Here is a 22516-nt window from a genome sequence, read left to right on the forward strand (position 1 = left end):
AACTCTGTTTTTTTTCTTTCAGTTGTTCCTTTTTGTTCTCTTCTTCCTGTGAAAAATTTATTTAACCATAAAATTTAAACATAATAAACATGAAAGTTTAATTAACATAATAGTTTATTTTAAATAATGACTATACTAATATTACCAACATTTTACTTTTTAATTTTTTCAGTAATGTTTAAATTTCTGATGCTATTGTGTCACTTCTAAGTAGCCTACTAGGCTGGAGAGATAGTATTCTTGCACGGGCCTGACCCAGGTTTCCCCTGCTATGGTTCCCCAGCCCCCACCAGGAGTGTTTCCTGAGCGCAGAACCAGGAGTAAGCCCTGGACACTGCCAGGTGTGTTTCCCCCCGCCCCCGCCACCCGCTGTTACAGAATATGGGCCCAACATGATCAGTCTCATGATATTATTATTGTAATTGGCCCATATAACATTAATTTTTACCATTTTGTAATTACGATTATTCAGCATATGTTCACGTTTCCCCAATGTCTAAAAATGCTGTTTTATAGATAGTACATTTGAATTAACCTCTAAATGAGGTCTATAGTTATCCCACCACCCACTTTTCATACATTGACTTTGTTTTTGCTTGGTTTACTTTGAAATTAATTGATTTAAATAAATTCATTTTGAGTCTGGATCATTTACATGAGTATAGATCGTGGAAGATTTGCTATTTTATATCTGGGTAATATGTTTTTTAAAAATAGGTTTTCTGAGATATATTAGGGGAGAAGTGATCTTTTGTATTTTTGAAAAATTTTTCGTAGTTTATTGTTAAGATTTCTAGGTACTGAAGAGATAGTACAGTGGGTTGGGTGCTTGCCTTACACAGAGCCTGCCTGGGTTTGATCATTGGCATACCATATCGTCCCCTGAGCACCACCAGGAGCAATTCTGAGTGCAGATATGGGATCAGCTTTGAGATTTGCTGAGGATAACCCACAAATAAAAAAACAAGCAAAAATTTCTAAAGAATATTGTTATTGTTACTGTACCATATACAACATAATTGTAAGATTTGTTTTAATTCTAAGGAGCTGCCAGAGTAAGGACAGTGAGTATAAATATGTTTCACTTAAAAAGTGAAAAAATTTAAGTGAAATTTTTTTTGAAAAATTTCAGAAAAAATTCTGAATAGCTCTGAAAAATTCAAAATACAGATTATGTATACAATTGGATATAAAAACATATAAAATTGTACATAAAAACAGTAAAGCACATGCCTTACATTCATGAGAACCAGGTTCAATCCCCAGCACTGCAAAAAAAAAAAATAGTGAGATGTATCATAGGTCTGCTCTTTGACTAGTAAAATGGAATGATTTTCTTGCAAAGAAAAATACATAATACATAACTTCTCTGAAGGTTTAACATTTCTTTATTGATAATCTCAACATAGCAAAATCCCATTAGGTTATTAAAATTTACCTAAGCGTATTATTGACCAATGAATATAAATTCGTCTCCTGCCATAACTTGATGTGTATACCTTTTATTAAGATTGCAGATTGTAGGAAAAACAGAAATCCTCACCATATAGTATGGTGTCTATTGCTGTGTATATTCATCTATTGCCTCTGTACTGGTTAGGATGACTGGAGCTCTAGTGCTGTCACAGGGCAGGTACCGAGGCAGTAGGAAGTAAAAGAAAATGCTGTAAGAGTACCACAATTTGTGCCTCATATTTGGGCTGCTGACATCAGCTCTGAGAAGACTGTGAGAAAATTTACAACTACCTTCTCTTCTAAGCCAATTCCACTCTGGGCTTTCCTATTTGCATCAGGTTACAGTGACCCCTAGGCTATAGTCTTTCTCTGATCTGTAAATTTAGATCTGTTAGATCTGTTAGAAAAAGTACAATCGAAAACTCCATAAATGGTGTGTGTGTGTGTGTGTGTCTGTGTGTGCGCACGCGCGCGCGTGCATGTGTGTGCCCATGCCCATGCGCTTGGTGGTGTTTGGAAGTGACACATTTTGTGTGTATGGTTTTATCAGTGATTGAACCCAGGTCACTTGCATGCAAGGCAAGAGATGCATCAGGCAAGATGTAGACAAAAGGCATGGTGCTTCAAGCTCTTTCCAAGCTTGCTGTTCTTTGCTACATCTTTGACTTGCTCACTAACCTGCAAATTCTCCGAAGCCCCTTTCTCAGTTTTTATGGAGTCTTCATTACATAGGCACAAATGGTTAACTCATTGGTCACTTGCAGTTGAATTCAGTCTCTAACCCTGTTCTCTTCTCAAGTGGTTAGGGGAGGGGGTTGAAAATTCCACCCCTTCTTGTTGAGCATTTCTGGCAATCCTCCCATCCTTGGGGTTTTTCAAAAGTTACTTCTTTAAATAACAAGAAACAGTTTTGTTATTCACCACATTTAGGAAATTCCAAGACTTTGCGGAGGATTCTAAGCCAGGAACAGGTGAGGAATGCCCAAAATATATGTTTCCTTTAAGTCACAGTATCATGAATCCTATTACTTTTATTACAGTTTAGGTAATGTGTTTGAGATATTTATATACAAAATATATATGGGACATTTGGTTTTGCTTTTAATTTTATTTTGCAGGGGAGCAGGAACACACACAGTGCTGCTTTGTGGCTGCTCCTGGCTCCTTTGCTCATGGATCACTACTGGGTGGTACTCAGGGGACCATATATACAGTGCGGGGGATTGAATCCAGTTTTCTGCACCTGCCCTCTAAAGCCCTCATTTTTAAATAAAGATGCTTTAATGTTTTACCTTCATTGTACCCTAGGTACCCTCTTAGTGGCATGGTTTTACCATCCTTTAAAGAATGGATCCAAAATACCCTTGGAGTAAATCTGGAACATAAAACTACCTCTAAAGTAAGCATCTAAGAATGATTACTTACTGTGTGTCTTGAAATTCCAAATTAGACTTATATTTTCTATCACTGTATTTACTACAGAAAAGTAAGAATTAAATGAAAATGACAGAAAAGTGAAAATTTAATGATATGAACCATAATTGCTTATGTATAGTTTTCTGAAAATTAGTTTAGAAATTTTAAGCTGTATCCATATGAAATGAATAAAAAAGCATTTTTTGATTATCATGATTTTTATGGTGGTGATGATGATTTGACAACAGCATTTTGTTTTGACCTGGATGGAATTTTATATATCCTGATAACTGGATATAAACTTAATATGTGCAGGAAGTTTATCCTATGTTTTCTACTATCCAGCATGTATTCATGAGTGATACTATTGGGTATTCATGACTGCTATCAGATTTACTTATAAATATGTAGCTAGATTTTACATTCAAACCAAATGATTTTAGCTTTTCTAAAATAAAACATCTTTTTTCATTAATTCCATTACTTGTTATTACCCTTTTTGACATACTCCATACAGTAAGTATATTCCAGTACTCTACATATCATAATCATAAAAGACATTTCATGAATTTTACATGTACTTTTCTCTTTTGTTGAACCCAAATCCAAAATACCCTTGGAGTAAATCTGGAACATAAAACTACCTCTAAAGTAAGCATACTTTAAAACAGTTGCAGTTTGTAAAAACTTAACAAAATAGTAATTTGTATATTTTATTTGAATTCTTTGGTTATTTCCTTCTACTATAGGGTAAGGAATTATGAGAACAAGATTTTTTTTTGTTGTTTATCTCATAGCTCTATCCTCAGTACCTACCCTGTAAGAGGCAGTATTTATTGTATAACTGAATACTAAATACAGAATCTCTCTATATTTTTATATAAATATGACAGATTTTATTTTATTATTTATTTTTATTGACTCACCTTGAGATACAGGTACAAAGCTTTCATGATTGGGTTTCAGTCATACAACCATTTCTCAACCAGTGCGCATTTTCCATCACCAATGTCCCCAGTATCCCTCCCACAACCCCTTCCCCATCCCACCACTGTGTCTGTGGCAGGCACCTTCCTTCTTATTCTCTCCTTTTGGGCATCATGGTTTGCAATACGGATACTGAGAGGCCATCATGTTTGGTCCTTAGTGTACTTTCAGCACACATCTCCCCTCCCGAGCAATTCCTCCAACCATCATTGACTTATGGTCCCTTCTCCATTCCAACTACCTTCTCCATCAGCACATTAGGCAGTCTTTCAAACCGTAGAGCAATCCTCCTGGCCCTTGTCTCTACTGTCCTTGGGTGTTAGTCTCATATTATGTTATTTTATATTCCACAAGTAAGTGCAGTCATTCTATGTACCTCTCTTTCTGAGTCATGTCACTTAGCATGATAATCTACATATTTTAATTTAAATATAATGTATTTTATGTATTGTATTTTCTTATTTTTGCATTTTTATGTTATTATCTATGCCACACCAGTTTTTTAAATATTCAGCTTAGTTTGGTTAGTTTTTCCTGACCATTAGATATTTTCACAAAAATTTTCTCATCTATATTCCTTATGATATGTGTGTAAATTTGGTGGTGATAATGTCATTTGACAGGTAGAACCAAGGTTCACAAAAGTTGGATTACTTGTGAAATGGTATTTAGCTTCAAAGTTGAGGATTTATTTTTCATACTACATGTAGCACAACAAAGCCTGGCAAGCTCCCTGTGACGTATTCGATATGCGAAACACAGTAACAAGTGTCACAATGGAGACGTTACTGGGCCCGCTCGAGCAAATCGATGAACGATGGGAGGACCGTGACCTGACCGTGACTACATGTAGATGAAATTATTAATTTTAAGACTATATTGCAAGCCTTAAAGCAGTTCTCTGAAAAATCTATTACTTATTTTTGGAAAACTGTTTCCCAATCAATTTAAAAACGATCATTGAAGTACAGGAAATTGCCAGTTTTACTCACCTGTGAAAATGTGGCTATGTAAAATTCCACTAGCTTTCTCAGTCTCCTTAATCTAAAACTCTTGAAGAGTTAAGTTTCTTCAGTTTGAAGAAGGTGAATATGTTGCTTATTCTTGAATACAGTCATTTTTGTTTTGGGGCCACACCCAGTGGTGCTTGGAGGGAGGACCACATGTTGCTGGGTTTCCTGGATCTCTGGCATGCGTATGCTCCTGTGCATTGAGTCCTCCTTCCAGCCTGATTGCAGTCTAGAAATAGTGAGACATGGACATTCAAACAGACAAGTAATAGAAGGCTTCTGTCACTTACAATAACAGAATGTGATTTGAATGTTATATTTACTCTCACATTAAGTTTCCATATATATCACTGGTATTTTTATGTTTCCATATTCACTGGATTTTTAAAAGTTCAGAGTTATTCTTCCTAACAGGGATAATCAAAGTTTATTTTATACTTTGTAAGCCAAAGAAACCAATTTTATTTTTTAGGCATCCATAAATCCTAGTGATACACCTCCTTCTATTGTAAATGAAGATTTTCTTCATGACCTTAAAGAAACCAATATTTCATATTCACAAGAAGCAGATGATCGAGTATTTAGAGCTCATGGTAAGCCTTTATATAAGTGCTCTCTGTTTTAAAATTTTTTAATTTTCTATATTTTAAGATGTTTTTGCATTTTCTTCTTAAACACAAAACAGGTCATTGTCTTCACGAGATATTTTTGCTCAGGGAAGGAATGTTTCAGCGAATTCCAGATATAGTTTTATGGCCAAGTAAGTTTTCTCTTTTTTGGGGGAGGGGATATATCATTAATTTAGTATTGTTAAAATCTCAGGTAAATTTTGTATTGGAAACATGTGCGTTTTAACTTGTGAGTTTAAAAAAATATAAGTTGCTGTGTTTTTGGATTTTACTGAAGGTCATATAATTATTGGTCCTCCTAAACTATTGGTTTTATGATTGATTTTGTTGCTGGTGATTATGTCTTCTTTTTTTTTTAACAGTCTCCTGTATTTTAAAAAAAATTTAAAATTTTAATCTAGAAAAAAGCCACAACTATTGTACAGTTTTAAAATTAAAATTTTAAAAATTTAAAAAATTTTAAAATTAAAATTGATTAGGTAACAAAGCTCCAATATTAAATCAGTAAGTATAAAAAATCAGTTTATGTGAAAATTGTTACATATGATCACAGGATTATTAAGCCCTTCTCTAAGAATTTATTAAGCTGTTTGTTGCTAGTTATCTGAGTTATTATATTTGTTTGTTGGGTTTAGTCAGTTTCTATATTACTTTCCCATCCAGTTTGGTGTGCTCCTATTGGAATTTCAGCATTGAGGAATTAGGAAGTGCCCTGAGGTCAAAGAGACTGTAGGACCTGTGGCAACTGTGGGAGGTGGGTGTGGCTACCAGACTTTGTGAAATCTGGGGCTAGAGGGGGCAGGTTGCCCACCTGGACTCTGGACAAACACTACAGTTCTCAGGTTTGGACTGGGTGAAATTACTCACAGTCTGGCATCTCTGCAGACAATATTTGTGAAGTGGTGGAGTTGAGCCCTTGGCGTGGCTGCAGTGGTATGGTGTGGGTGCTGCTGCCAGAGCTTCGACTGGACGGGTATTTGTCTAGCTTGCTCTCTGAGGGTGCTCCACAGTTTTCAGCTGTGGGACTAGTGTTTCCATAAGTTTTAGCTGCTTGGAGTACATCTCCTGAGAGATTTAATCCAGAATCCAAGTCTTCGTTTTAATGCAAATACCCATACCATAGTTAGAGGTCAGTAGAAAAATATCTTTTTGGTTAATTTTAAAGCTCAGTAAAATTAACATAAATGATATACAGAAACTTTTTATGTGGTATGCCAGATTGAACCCATTGACTCATCTCACAGTGCTCTACCATTAAGCTATAGCACCTAAAACACCTTTAGTTAACGTTATTATTATTTTTTAAAGGTTTTTTAATTTATTTATTTTTGCTTTTTGGGTCATACCTGGCAATGCTCAGGGGTTACTCCTGGCTCTGCACTCAGGAATTACTCCTGGCAGTGCTCGGGGGACCATATGGGACGCTGGGAATTGAACCCAGGTCGGCTGCATGCAAGACAAATGCCCTACCGCTGTGCTATTATTTATAACATAATAATTATAATTATTATAATTATTATAAAAAAGTAATTTGTTGATATCGACTTGGGAGTTAAAAATTATGATGTTCAAATTGTTTGAAATTAGTAGTCTTAGGTATGTATTGACTTTCATATAAATAATTAAATATAAATAATTAAAATTTGAGAAGTTAATTTTATTGAAGTATTCAGTTTGAGATAGAGCTTAGATGAGTTTTCTGATAATATTCTTTTGCTGATGATTCTGTATGCTTTTTCTATATCTTTTGCTGATCTATATATGCATATATTTTCATCTGTGTTTTAGCAAAAAATTGAAGGCAGGACACATAGATTTCTTACTGTCTATAACCACTTTTCTAGTTTCATTTTACATTTGTGTTTGTTTCTATGCTAGACAATAAAGTATTTCATCTTCAGAAACATTGGGTCATCCATGTGTTGTTAGTTCTTAAATGTGATGACTTGTAGTTTACAGGAGATATCTGAGGAAAAATACTTTTATATGGAGGTAAGATAGAGTAAAATGCAAAGGAAAATTCAAGGAATTATGTAACTCAAATTAATTTATTGTGTTACTTCTCTGGTACTTGTAAAGGTAAAGGTAAAGGCCCTCCCGTTGATGGTCCATTTGCTCGAGCGGGCCCAGTAACATCTCCATTGGAGACTTTGTTGTTACTGTGTCTGGCATATCGAATACTCTCGGTAGCTTGCCGGGCTTTCCGAGAGGGGCGGAGGAATCAAACTCGGGTCGGCCATGTTGGCCGCTTGTAAGGCGAACGCCCTACCCGCTGTGCTATCGCTCCAGCCCCCTGGTACTTGTGATGTGTATAATTTGATTTGTGTACACACATATTTTGGGTCCTCCCCAGCAATTCTTGGTAACTTGGGGGGCCACTCCTAGTGGTCCTTAGGGGATCAAGTAGAGCCAGAAATACAATTCTGGGCCTCCAACATGCGAGGTTTTGCTTCAACACTTTGAGCTATCTCCCAATGCTATATATTCTTCTACGTATTAGGAATAGATGTGAAATAAGTTTTTTTTGTTATTATAGAAATCGAGCTGTTACGGGATGAGAGGTGTATACATCCTGTCCTCCCGTTGTTCATCAATTTGCTCGAGCGGGCCCAGTAACGTCTCCATTTTGAGACTTCTTGTTACTGTGTTTGGCATATTGAATATGTCACGAGTAGCTTGCCAGCCTTTTCCATGTGGGTGTATATCCTAAAATAATACTATTTTTTTTTTTGCCTTCCTCTGTGTGTGTGTGTGTGTGTGTGTGTGTGTGTGTGTGTGTGTGTAAGTAATTTTAGGCTATTTCTTACTAACATTTGTGTAAAGGTTTCTTTTCTTTTTTTTTTTTGCTGGAAGAAAATAAAAAGCAAAACTGATCAGTTTTTGTTTTGCAGAGGAGGCCTAATCGTCTTTTGGTATGAATAGAGCTTTCAAGCAGACCTCCTACTTAATTTATTCATGTGTCTAAATGTTAAAAATGTGAGAAATGATCATAATGAGAATTTGTGACTTTAAGAAATCCAAGTGTATTTTCAAAGTTCATATTTCTGAAACATGGGGTTAGTTAGTTGTTTGCACAAAAGTTTCTTTGCTCTGTAAGATCCTTTCCATTTAGTGGTTCTCTTTCAACTTTGCCCCTTCTTTCCCCCATCCCAATTTCTAATTCAGGCCTTTAACAGAAAAAAAATCTGGATTTTTGCAGTAACCTTATAAGTTCTAATGCTTCAAGGTTCTTGTCCCTCCAAGGCTTCCATACACTCCTGAGAGGTTAGTTTTTCTAAAATAATTCCCTTTGCCATCATGTTCCAAGAATCTATACAGTGTATTGATGTCTGAATCAAGTTTATAGTTTTATTCTTTAAATTTTTTCAGTGTAAGGACCATTTGAGAAATATTCCCAACATAGTATCAATTCTCAGATGCCTTTATTTAACTTTAATGTAAATTTCCTATTAATGGTAAAATTCAAGTGATTCTTGGAGGGCAAGTTTTGTGATAATATGGAAACTATGGCATTCCATAGAGTGGAGATCAATAATCTACTCTAGAGTTTGACATAAAAATATATACTCAGTCCTTGGAGAACTATGATGGATATCCTTAAGTCCAACTTTAATCAGAATCTGAATTCTATGTACTGCTTTAATGGGTTTGTCTCAGAGTAAAGCTCGTAATACTACATGTAGCTTCCCTAGTTTAGAGTAGGTCTTAAAGCAGGGTTTTTTTTACCACTTTGACTTTACTCAGTGATTACTAGTCACCATTTATTTTCTGATGTCCTCATACCATATTCTGATGTTCTGATACCATTTTAGGCCTCTGAATATTATGTGCTAGTTACTGTTTCAGTTTTTGAAAATAAACAGTGAACAGAAAATTCCCCTTCTCAGGTACCATGTAATTGGTGAGAAGAGTAGAAAGAATGGGTAAAACAATACAATAAACTGGTGAAAAGTGCTATAAAGAAAAAAATTAAGATAATAGAAAGATAGCATAGACAGGGTAGTAATTGAAGAGGTGCCATGTTAGGTAATATGCCGAAGAAAAGCTTCTGATTGGGTAAAAATTTTTGATTGAACATTGTCTTTTTAGAAGTTTTAAAGGACATCTTCAGCACAATATAAAAAACTCCAAATGTTCACAACCCACTTTGTTTTTTACAAAGAAATTTGGCATGAAGTCTGGGATGATTATGTTGTGATCATTTTAATATTGATCAGTTTTGGTATTGTGATCAACTTTAATATTGCAGAGATGGAATTTACCTACAGTAGGACTTTTTTTTTTTGGCTTTTTGGGTCACACCCGGCGATACTTGGGTTACTCCTGGCTCTGTGCTCAGGAATTACTCCTGGCAGTGCTTGGGGGACCATCTGGGATGCCGGGGATTGAATCCAGACTGGCCACATGCAAGGCAAATGCCCTACCCATCATGCTATCACTCTGGCCCCCTATAGTAGGACTTTTTAAACTTTTTCCACTCACGATTCCTTTTCACCCAAGAATTTTTTTCATGACGTTAGATATATAGATGTATAGTTTATACAAATCAAACATTTACTAATAATAAATCATAAGAAATTATTTAAAAAACATCTTATAAAAGTTAGGCCATGCCTATATGGGGTCACACCCGTAGCATCTGCCTTCAGTTGTAGCACACTGAAAAAGGTACAGCATCACTTTTGTGGAGTGCCTGTCAAATGCGTAAACTGAATTTAATCATGGGGAAACACTACATAAATGCAAATTGAGGGCAGGCACTTAGTTAAATGACGGACCAGTGATCTTTCAAAGTGTCCAGGTCATGAAAATCAAAGATAAAGAAGTACTCTCAACTTAAAAAAGACTAAGGAGACATGATAACTAAATGTGTTATGTGATCTTGGTTCACAAAAGGATACGTTAGTGGATCAGTTGCAAAACTTGAGTAAAACTTTGTGTCACTCAATTGCTTGATTGTGATAATTGATCTTTTATTATGTAAGATGTTTACATTTGTGAATTTTGAGAAACTTTTATAAATGTGTAATAATTTTCAAGCAGAAGTTACAAAGATAAATTGCTCTAATATAGCAATTCAGTATGCTCATGAATGAATAAATGAAGAAATTTTAGATACTAAGAGCTCCACAGACCTTTATTTTTCAGACTTACCATATTTTCTTCATGTCTCTGTGATTAATTTATTTTCTCTTTTTTTCAACAGCATGTCACGATGATGTAGTTAAGATCGTGAATTTAGCATGCAAATATAACCTTTGTATCATACCAATTGGTGGTAGGTATTGTGTCTTTTGAATCTTAATATATCAATTTGTTCTTTTTGTTGTTGTTGTTGTTGTTTTTGGGCCACATCTGGCAATGCTTTGGGCGTACTCCTAGCTCTGCACTTAGAAACCACTCTTCGGGGTGCTCCTGGGACATTATGGGATGCTGGGGGATTGAACCTGGGTCAGCCTTCAAGGCAAGCATTTTCACTGTCCGTTAGTTTTTTTATTTAAAATACTCATATGAAATATTTGTGCAGTCTGGAAGAAAGCATACATCCTTGTGCTTATGGTAAGCACATTCTGAGAAATTGGGTTATGCTGTTTCTATTTTAAGTACATCTGCTTCTCTCAGCCACATGATACACCTTTGTTCCTTAGCATTCTTCTGCATGGATCATAGCTGAAGCAAGCTGTGATATAATACCTAAATAAGAAAGTCAGTGTTCCTGCCTTTGTAATTTCCTTTTTTTTTCTTTTTGGGTTACACCTAGTGATGCAAGGGGTTACTCCTGGCTCTGCACTCAGAAATTACCCCTGGCAGTGCTCAGGGGACCATATGATGCTGGGAATCAAACCCGGGTCGGCCGCATGCAAGGCAAACGCCCTACCCGCTGTGCTATCACTCCAGCCCTTCTTTCTAATCTTTGTTTATAGAGAAAATAATATTTTTTGAGGACTAGTGAACATACCTAGTGCTGACATAGAAATACTATGTAATATAAAAGACCATTCTGGTAATGATGACCCAAGTAATAAATATCTCTTTCTAGTAAAAATTAATGTTTTGCATTTTAAGACAATTTTGATCTCTTGATCAACTTTCACAAACTGAAACTTACACAAGCAGAAGTAAATTACCTTATCTAAGCTATAGGAAATTAACTGCTTTGTCTGGATTGGTATTGACAGTATGCAAATTGAACCCTAATAAAGAAGCAGCCCTCAGTTTCTCTTCAGCTGATGCAGTGTTAATGCCAGAAACAAACAAAAAACATGGCCCAACAAAACTGCACTATCATACCACTGTTGATGAAATAATTTTCTGATTTCAAGTAACTGACAGACGATGGCTACTGGCCACTGGCATGTTCTTATTGGACGATTGATGATCTCACTCTGAGACATAAACCTGAACTTTATAATTAGAAGATCAGTACTCTGTAGAACTTCCCTCCCCTCCCCCCATAATAAGAATCAGGATGATTTCTATTAGGTTTTCTGTCTAAAACTCATAAGAAGTATACCTGTTAAGAACTTATTATGGTATGTGGAGATCAGATCTGGTTAATATTGAGAATATTGTGTTATCACATAGTAGTATCAAGAAACTATTTTTCCTTTGACAAAAATTAAAATGAAGAGGAACCAGTAGTAAAGGGGTTAAAACACTTGCCTTTCAGGCAGCACACCCTGGTTTCATCCACCACATCGTGTGATACCCTGAATATCACTGGGAGTCACCTCTGGAAACCAGTGTTAATGGAAAATAAAAGTATGTTTAACCACCTCGAACAGTAACTCACAACCCTTGGGTCATCTTTGACTGTATTGTTTAAGTACTTCCAAATACTGTTTATTCTATATCAGAATATTTTTTTCACCACAAAATATACCATGTATAATCTAGGCAGTTTTAACTTATTGTGTTTTAATGAATTAAAGCCTTTATGTATGATCATGTAAGATTACTTTAAACAGTAAATGGATTTCATAATTATGGTAGAAAAAGTAATGACAGAGTGTATAGAAGAAGATAACTAGTTGTATAGAATAGGTATGTTTTTCTTTAAACATTTTTTATTGGCTTGCTTGCTTTTTCAAATGTGTTTTCTCGTGAATGTCTCTCTCTCTCTCTCTCTCTCTCTCTCTCTCTCGGTCTCTTTCTCTCCCTCTATCCCTTCCCACATCTCCTTAAATTTCTTTCAATAGAAACTATTTTGCTTCACATAGACTACACAGATTTATTGAAGTAAGGATTTTTTTTCTTCTTTAAACTGTCTTTCCGCAAGTCATTATCATAGAAAAACCTAGACATATTTTTGGAGTGTTATACATTCTAAGGTCTTCACTCACATGTGCCCAGGTCATGAAGGTATGTTCCATTGTTTATAGCTCCATATTTCTTCATTTTGGCATGCAGCATAAAGTATAGGTGAGTTTGCTTTTAGTGTGTTAATATTTACAGGTTGCAGTTTGCAAGGCAGAAATAGATACTAGCTACCTAGCAGGCCTATCTATATGTTTATTTTAGGAATTTACTTTAGTAATATAGCAAAAAATAAATTATCTAAACATAAAGTTGTTTCTTTTTTTGTCAGGAGGAACAAGTGTTTCTTATGGCCTGATGTGTCCTGCAGATGAGAAAAGAACAATTATTTCTTTGGACACCTCACAAATGGTATGATTTAAGATCTCTTTATTTTTAAATATTAATTCTTTTAGAGAACATTTAAGATATATTTAAAGATAGTGTTCAGCTTTAAAATAGTTTTATGATAAAAAAATAGTTTTATGGTTCAGTCTTAGCTGTCATTATAAGGAGGATATTTTGTTGATTTTATTTTAAGTGTATTTTGTCCTTGTCTTCAGATCTCCAAAAGTTGACTTCACTTTGTCTTTAAGGCACACATATTAATGGATTCTGGCAAATTGTGAAATGAAATCTATTGTTTGTAAAACATGGATTGGGATGTTGGTACTATAGATGACCTGATTGTATTATTTAAAAAATTACAATAATAGCTAAAGGTTAACTTGAATCACCAAAAATTACTTGTCTCCTAAATTTTTACTAATGCTACTGCATTTTTGTTGTACGAGAATAGAGTAGCTGAGTTTAAGGATACTATTTTTAAAAATTTTGGTTTTATTGAGCTTCAAAGTTAAACACCGTGCCATTTGAGTTTTAATTTGGCTATGCGCTTTATCTCTATATAATCAACAATGTTCCTGATTCCATAGTCTTTCATTACAGTTTTACGCTTTTATTTTAGTTAAAGTTGGCAGACTTTAATTTGAAGATTTTAAAAGCATTGTAGTAGAATAATATATACCCTTTTTTTTATATGAAGTAAATAATGTTTTTCCATCTTGGCTTTTCTTTTCTCTGTTACTTTTTTTTTTTTTTTTTTGCTTTTTGGGTCACACTTAGCGATGCACAGGGGTTACTCCTGGCTCTGCACTCAGGAATCACCCCTGGCGATGCTCAGGGGACCATATGGGATGCTGGGAATTGAACCCGGATTGGCCGCGTGCAAGGCAAATGCCCTACCCGCTGTGCTATTGCTCTAGCCCCCTCTCTGTTACTTTTTAAGCAGATCCTGTTGGTATGTTATTTTATGCTTAAATATTTCTTAGTATCTCTTTTAAAAAGGACATTTTCTCACTATAGTAATATCACTCTTGGAAAAGTTAAAGAGTAATTCTTAATACCAACTTCACATTAAAATTCTCCAGACTCAAGATGTTCTTTTACAGTTTTGTCTTTTTTTTTAAATTTTTATCAAATGGATATTTATACAATGCCCATGCAAATTTTTGATTACTTACTCCCCTCTTTTATCTGAGACTGCTTCCCTCTGTTTTAGATATTATTGAATATGGATAAACTAGGTTATTTCATAATTTTGCCTGTAGCTTCTTTTGGTGTTAATTGACCCTTTATCTGTCTACTACATTATTTTTTCAACTGGAACTTAAATATTAAGTCCAGTTAGCTTCTAGTATTGAAAATAATATCTCATACTTAGTGATATCACTGTCACGGCCCTCCCGTTGTTCATTGATTTTCTCGAGCAGGCCCAGTAACATTGAGATTTGTTGTTACTGTGTTTGGCATATTGAATACTTCATGGGGAGCTTGCCAGGCTTTGCCGTGAGGACTAGATACTCTCGGTAGCTTGCCGGGCTCTTCGAGAGTGGCGGAGGAGTTGAACTTAGGTCGGCCATGTTGGCCGCTTGCAAGGCAAACGCCCTACCCGCTGTGCTATTGCTCCAGCCCACTTAGTGATAAATTTTATATCACATCAGAACTCCATAATAGCTGTATGTATACTTTCATCTTAAAATGTGAATCAATTTGATCCTAAAATTGATCAGCAAATTTAATTGATTTGGCCTGATTATTCTAGTGTAATGTTTCCCAGCAACTGTTGTCCTTATGCCAAATTTTAAGAAATTCTCTAGAAGATTGCTTAAGAATGGTCTTTTATTGTGTATGAATTTGTGGTGTTTTACTATGTGCAAATTTACTTATAAATCTGTTACAGAATGTATCATTTGATAGTAATACTGGAGAAGATTCAGTGAGATAAGTAAAATCTTTGAATAGATGCCTAAAATTTTGTGGTAGAATTTTTAAAAAACCTTTAATTTGCCATTGGTTTTCTAAAACTACTGTACAATTTTAGTATAGTTTTATATCTCTGTATGTGTGTTAGCTTCACACTACCCATCACCAAAGTTCTAGTGCTAGCACACTAACAAAAATTGACTTGTTTCCTCTGGTAGCTACCATTTTTAGGGGGTTATTGAGGGGAAAGCCTGACTATACTTAGCGTTTACTGCTGACTCTATTCAGGGATCACCCATGGCAGTGCTCAGGGGATAATAGATAGTGATAGACGTTGAAGGATCAGTTTGTTTGTTTTTGGACTATACCTGGCTGTGTCCAGGGCTTATTCCTGGCTGTTCTCAGAGATCACTCCTGGCAATTCTCGGGGGATCATATGTGGTACCCAGGATCAAATGCAGGTCGGCCATATGCAGGGCGAGTGTCTTACCCACTATACTATTGCTCAAGCCCCCACCTTTTTTTTTTTTTTAAATCATTTGTGTTTTGTGTGGCAGAGTTTTTGTTTATTTTGTGCTCAAGGCTTGCTGCTGGTTGTATGTTCAGGTGTCACTCTGGTGGTACTTAGCAGACGCCATGTGGTGCCAGGGATCAAACGGGGTTTGGCTGAATGCAAAGCAAGCACATTAATTTCTGTACTCTCTCTCTCTCGTCAGGTTGGCACTTATGTTTATGATTTGCCCTGAATTTAGTCAACAGTCATGCACCATGTCTGTATATATTTTACATACTATACTTCTGATACAATGCAAAAATCAGTTGTGTCAGTTTTCTGCCGAAACACATTTGATAATTTAAGGCCTATTAACCTTAATTTTTTTTTTTTATTGCTTGTTAGTATAGAAAGACCATATGTAACAGGGAACTTTGTACACTTTCTTTAGGCTTTTCACAAGCACACATAAAAATACTTTGCTGCTTCCTTGAGTTTCTTTGTTCTCCCAAAATGTGGTTGATTCCTTAGTGGCTCCATAATTAGCATAGAGTGCCTCAGGAGTCTATTGGGGGGGCTGGAACAATAGCATAGCGAGTAGGGCATTTGCCTTGCACACGACCGACCCGGGTTTGATTTCCAGCATCCCATATGGTCCCCTGAGCACTGCCAGGAGTAATACCTGTGCATTGCTGGGTGTGACCCAGAAAGCAAAAAAAAAAAGGTCTATTGGGGAGAATGTATGTAAGTCATTACAAGACACCCCCAGTATAATGAATTCTTTTTGCTTGATACTTTGACATTTTTATGTAGTGCTATGGGACTAAAACCTAATTTTTTCCTGTGAAATTATAATTATGATTTTATTATGTGACAGTATAACTATAATATTACATAAAAAAGTACATTCTCATTTCATAGTATTTAATATTTATCATAAGTTAAGTAGGGGCAGTTATTCACATGTGTTTAATTTGGGATATTGGTGGACAGTTTCATAAGTGCAGTTTTCATACTGTGTATAATATACTTTTTAATTATTAATTAGAATTAATTAAAATTACCTTAATCATTACCATGAAATTGAACTTATCAAAGGATAGAGAAAGCATTTCTGGAATTCAAAAACATTTTTATTTGGAAGATGTTATTTGTCACACATATGGTTGCTCGTTCAGATAGACTAGGGGCGGAGGGTAAGAGAAAGGGAATCAAATTCATAAAGATTTATGTATGTTTGTATAAACATTTGTTGTGACTAGAGGTATAATATGGAGGTAAGGGTACTTGCCTTGCATGTAACCACCCTGGATTTGATTTCGGCACTCCATGATTCTCTAAGTACTGCTGGAGCAACCTCTAGGATTTCTGGTTATAACCCCCAAGCCCCCAATTCCCAGGAAACTGGTTTTGGTAGATATGCATTTTGTACATTGAGTTACCAAATGATGCACAGTTTCTTCTTTTTTAGTAGGAAACAATGATGCAGTATTGTTTTGGGTCTTGGACTCTATTTTGGATTGAAAATAGGCAAAATTGCCAGTTACTATATTCAAATATCTTTGTGTATGTCTTAATTTTTTTGACAACTATCTTATGTCCTTAGGTATGATTGCTATTAATACTAGTGAGATAATATTTGCAGAATGCCAGGAACTATGTATGCTAAACTTCTTTGATACAGCATTTTGTGAACAGTATTAATCCTTAACAGTACCACTATGAGTAGTTTGAATCAAATTAATATCTGATTAAAGACAAAGTCTGTGTCATAAACCAACCCATGTGCAGTTACAGCCTATGTTGTTAAATTAGATGTAGCTGGAGCTTTCTAGTAGGAGTAACCCTGCTTGCTGAGTCTTAACTGACTACTTTGAGGTTAGATGCTGTATTTCTGGAGAATGTATCAGTAGCTCATAGAAATGAGGCTTTTCTTTTCCTTTGCAACAGAATCGTATCTTGTGGGTTGATGAAAACAATCTGACAGCTCATGTGGAGGCTGGCATAACAGGACAGGAGTTGGAAAGACAGGTATGTTATTTCTTAAGAGTTTCAAAACTGGTCTCTATTCCCTTTCCTGAATGAAGTATCTTTTGTGTACACTCATTGAATGAATATGTTCAGTATCTATTGTGGGTTGGCATTGAGCTAGATGCCAAGGACGTAACAGCGAATCCTTCACCTTGGATAGCTTAAATTTATGAGGATAGAAAGACAGGATAGGATAAAAAGGAAAAAAGATAGGATAAAAAGACAATTCACGTCACTGTCATCCTGTTGTTCATTGATTTACTAGAGCGGGCCCAGTACCGTCTCCATTGTGAGACTTTGTTACTGTGCTTGGCATATCGAATACATCACGGGTAGCTTGCCAGGCTTTGCCATGCAGGCAGGATACTCTCGGTAGCTTGCTGGGCTCTCTGAAAGGGGCGGAGGAATCAAACTCAGGTCGGCTGGGTCAGCTGTGTGAAAGGCAGACGCCCTACCTGCTGTGCTACCGCAGCAGCCCAGACTAAGAATAACGGAGTGAAGGCTAATTCCATGTCAATCTACTCTTTTGATGAGGTTGGGGCAGGAGGTGTTGGACCAACATAGGAAAGAGGATGGGGTATTCTAGAATTGAGACCCAAGGATGAGTGGCAAATTAGCTGACTAAAGGAGTTGGGGTGGGGTATAAAAGATATGCACGTCGAAGGATGTTCTTGCGGGCTCTCCAGGCAGCTCTCTGGTCACCCACGTTTGGTGCTCTCCAGCCGCTATACGGACCAGATCGGGATGGCTGTTGGCGATGGGCAGGCGAAGAAAGGAAAAGGACCAAGCTGGTTGCTGATTAGTTACCATTTATTCAAATCTCTCGTCTCTCCCATCTCACACACTCCCTCTCTTTTTCACCCTTCATTCCTCGCTCCTTCTTTCCTAGCTCTCAGATCCCTTCTCCAATCTTACATTCTTAGTTTATATAGCAACCATATAGGGTGGTGATACAAAGGTGGGGTTGAACATTAACAAATCAACAAAGAGAGGTAAGCCCACTCCTCCAAAGTTTGGCTCTTCCTGAGGATATCTCACTATGTATCCCAGACCACAGTCCTCAGGCCAGGTTAGTTTTCCTAACCCCAGCAGGGTCCTTATCCAGCTACCTCTTTTGGGTCATGACAGACTTTGTCCATGAAAGTGCTCTTAACTTACAGTTAAATATCAGGGAGCTTGGCCTGGCCCATTTCCATGCCAGGGTAGCTCACAGTTTGCCCTGGGTCCATTCAGTCCCTCGTTGGGACCCTGCTTTTAGGGTGCTAGAAACTAAGGGCAACTGAGTCAAGAAAGCAGATGCCCAGGAGTAAATATTATTCAGAGTCAATTAACTCCCAAGTTACAAAAGCATAATATTAACTGTCTTCCTGTGACCATACACAAAGGACTTTTTTTTAAATTATTTTTTTAAAAAAATTTTTATTAGTGAAACACCATGAGGTACAGTTGTAGATTTACAGATTTTTGTGCTTGGGTTTCGATTATACAATGATCAAATACCCATCCCTCCACCAGTGCCCATTTTCCACCACCATGGATAATATCCCTCCCACCCCCATCCCCCCTTCCCACCCTGCCTCTGTGGCAGGGCATTCCCTTTTGTTCTCTCTCTCCTTTTGGGTGTTGTGGTCTGCAAAAGAGGCATTGAGTGGCAAACATGTTCAGTCCATAGTCTACTTTCAACATGCATCTCCCCTCCTGGGAGGATCCTCCAAACACCCTTCATTTGGTGCTCCCTTCTCTATCTGAGCTGCCTGAAAGGACATTGTTTTAAGGTAAACTATGCCAAGACATAACTTACAAGTTCAGTGTCATTAGAAGGATCTGATCTTACAAGCTATCAGAATCTGATTAGGGAAAAAGGTGATTAACTGGTTGGGGAGGAGAGCACAGGGAAGAGTTTACAGATAAACAAAGGAACGGGAGTGACTGGGGCACTTTGATGGGTGTAACCTGATAAACCTAAGTTCCTTATGGCAAGGCTGAAAGGATAAACCCGATGTTAACCCTACAGTGGGGGAAACAAAGCAGCATGGAGAGACTGTAAAGGCAATTGCTGCTTTTGGAGATCTGTACAGAGTAAGACTGAATCAAGTGTGTGCTTCTGGGGGAATATGCATTCTTGGTGTTTGTATATTACAGGTTTAGATAAAGAATGAAACATAAAAAAAAACACTGCTTTATGAAGCCCTTTTAAAAGTTTGTGCTTTGACTGGAGTGATAGTACAGTGAGTAGGGCAGTTCACCTTCTTCCCCACCAGGAGTGATCCTGTGTGCATAGCCAAGAGTTAACTCTAAGCGCAGCTGGTTGTAACCTCCCCACCTCTCCCAAAACCTACCATCACCAGCACCAAAAAACAAAGCAAAACAAAAATAAAACAAAAAATAAACCAGAAAAACAAAACCCCACAAACAAAACACCTTAAAGTTTGACTTAGGTAGTCCTGAGTCAATGGAGAATGGGCTGGATGGATTAAGAGGCTGCTGTGGTGATGTAACTAAAGCCAATAGTGATCTGAAATAAATGGCATGGTCAAGATGTAATATGTTAGACATAGAATTTGCAGAAGATAGGCAAATAAAGCTAATGGTTAGACATTGCTATTTGCTGTTTTTTGTATGATTTAATTGAAAACCCGCTCACCTCATGAGTGAATGGAACTCTTTTTTTGGGGGGGGGGCGTCACACCCGGCAATGCACAGGGGTTACTCCTGGCTGTGCACTCAGGAATTACTCCTGGTGGTGCTCAGGGGACCATATGCGATGCTGGGAATCGAACCTGGGTCGGCCGCGTGCAAGGCAAACGCCCTACCCGCTGTGCTATCGCTCCAGCCCTGGGAGTGGAACTCTTAAGGAGTCCTCATTCTTTGGGATCTTATTGAATTTTTGAAAAACTTTAGCTTCATTTTATAGATTCTGTGCAAATAATTATGAAGATGTTTTGCTTCCTCTAGCATCTTCAACATGTTCAAATAACTTTTGCTCAGCTTTTGTTTCTTTTTTTTGTTTGTTTGGTTTCTTTTTTCCCAGCGACACACATTATGTTCAGGATTTACCTGGTTCTGTGGTCAGTGATCATTTCTGGTGGGATATAGGGACCATCTGTAATACCATAGATCAAATTGCAAGCTCCTCGCAGCATATTTGATATGCCAAAAACAATAACAACAAGTCTCACAATGGAGATGTTACTGGTGCCCGTTCGAGCAAATGATGAACGGGAGGACAGTGCTACAGTGCTACAACTGACTTTAAATATCCCTTCTACGTGCCAAAGATTCCCAAATTCCTATCATCTCACACTTCTTTCCTGAACTATTTATATCCACTGCCTAACTTTGTTTCACAGTATCACAGTCACGGTCCTCCTGTTGTTCATCAATTTGCTCGAGCGGGCTCAGTAACGTTTCCATCGTGAGACTTGTTGTTACTGTGTTTGGCATATTGAATACGTCACTGGTAGCTTGCCAGGCTTTGCTGTGCGGGCCAGATAACACAGCGATAGAGCCTTTGCCTTGCACGCGGCCGACATGGCCGGTCGACCAACATGGCCGACCCGAGTTCGATTCCTCCGCCCTTCTCAGAGAGCCTGGCAAGCTACTGAGAGTATCGAGCCCGCACGGCAGAGCCTGGCAAGCTTGGCAAGCAAGCTCCTCCTTCACAATATGCACAAAATAAAATAGACATTTCAAATTCAATATTAAAATGAATTTCTATTTTTTCTTCCACACTTTGCTTAGGGCCAAAGAATCATTCCTTTTGGAGTACTATAGTACTATTAAGATATAGATATCATAAAACAACTTGTGGTTTGATTCTCCACATTGGAAAAAATATATATACTTGCAAAGATGTAGCATAAGAATACAACCATAAAGTCATCATCACAATAAAGATTACACACATCATTCCAAGTATTTCTTCTTACCTCTTCATCGTCATCTCCATTCCTCTTATTGGGCACCTGGCAATCACTGATCTGCATTCTGTCTCTGTACAGAGTTGTTTCATTATTTTTATAACTTATTTAAAATAAAGTCAAGTACTTGTCTTATTCTGGGGAGATGTGGGTGCATACTGGAGAATATATTTTCCTTTGGTAGACATAATTCTTATAAAGTTCATATTGTTGGAATTTTCAGTAGTTCATTTCTTTTCTTGCTCAGAAAGTTTTATAGTTTTGCTCCTGATTTATATGTTCTTTGTTGATTGCTAATTATTTCTAATATAAGGCTATTACAAATAAAGTTGCTGTGACATTGGCATGCAAGTTCTTTTATAAGTACTTTTCATTTCTCTTGGGTAAATATCTAAAAATAAAATACTTAATTCAAATGGTAGATGTATGCTTACCATTTTGAAGACCACCAAAGTTTTTCTCTGAGTAAACATCATCTTCCTTGCTAATACTGATTATTTGTTAGTCGTGCAGATTTTAGTTATCTTGGAAGGTTTGTTATGTCACCACATTGTACTTTTAATTTACATTTCTCTAATAACTGGTGATTAATAACTTTTCAGATGGTATCTGTCATTCTTATACTTTGGTTAAATGTCCATTCGTAGTGGGGGTTTTTTTTGTAGTTTTTAATTGTTTTAAAATTTTCAATTTTTTGAGATTTTGTTTTTTACAATACTGTTTGATTGTTTCACATGCTCCTAATTCCACATCACACCAGTGTACCTGTTGTTTTTGGTCTAGGTTTTTATTTTGTTTGTTTTGTTTGGGGGCCACATGTGGTTGTGCTCAGGGCTCAGTTCTGGCTCTGTACACAGGGATCACTCCTGGCAGGATCAGCGGACCATATATGATGCGAGGGGATTGAGCCCAGGTCTGCTGTGTGCAGGGCAAGTATCCTGCCCTCCTGTAGTTCTGGCGCTTTTTGTCCAGTTTTTAAATCAGGCTGTTACAGAGTTTTAAGACTGCTTTATA

The 22516-nt window shown here is 36.8% G+C and overlaps 1 protein-coding gene across 1 annotated transcript in view; it reads left to right on the forward strand.

Annotated features, from left to right (window-relative positions):
* Nucleotides 1-22516, forward strand: part of AGPS (alkylglycerone phosphate synthase) — a 132502-nt gene that overhangs the window by 41171 nt on the left and 68815 nt on the right. Inside the window, exons 3-8 of the mRNA XM_056110156.1 lie at nt 2764-2854; nt 5341-5461; nt 5554-5628; nt 10704-10775; nt 13086-13165; nt 17502-17582. Of these exons, the coding sequence (XP_055966131.1) occupies nt 2764-2854; nt 5341-5461; nt 5554-5628; nt 10704-10775; nt 13086-13165; nt 17502-17582 (520 nt within the window). The remainder of the gene's footprint in view (nt 1-2763; nt 2855-5340; nt 5462-5553; nt 5629-10703; nt 10776-13085; nt 13166-17501; nt 17583-22516) is intronic.

This window comes from Sorex fumeus, unplaced genomic scaffold (genome assembly GCF_029834395.1).
Source record: "Sorex fumeus unplaced genomic scaffold, SorFum_2.1 ptg000009l, whole genome shotgun sequence".
Lineage (NCBI taxonomy): Eukaryota > Metazoa > Chordata > Mammalia > Eulipotyphla > Soricidae > Sorex > Sorex fumeus.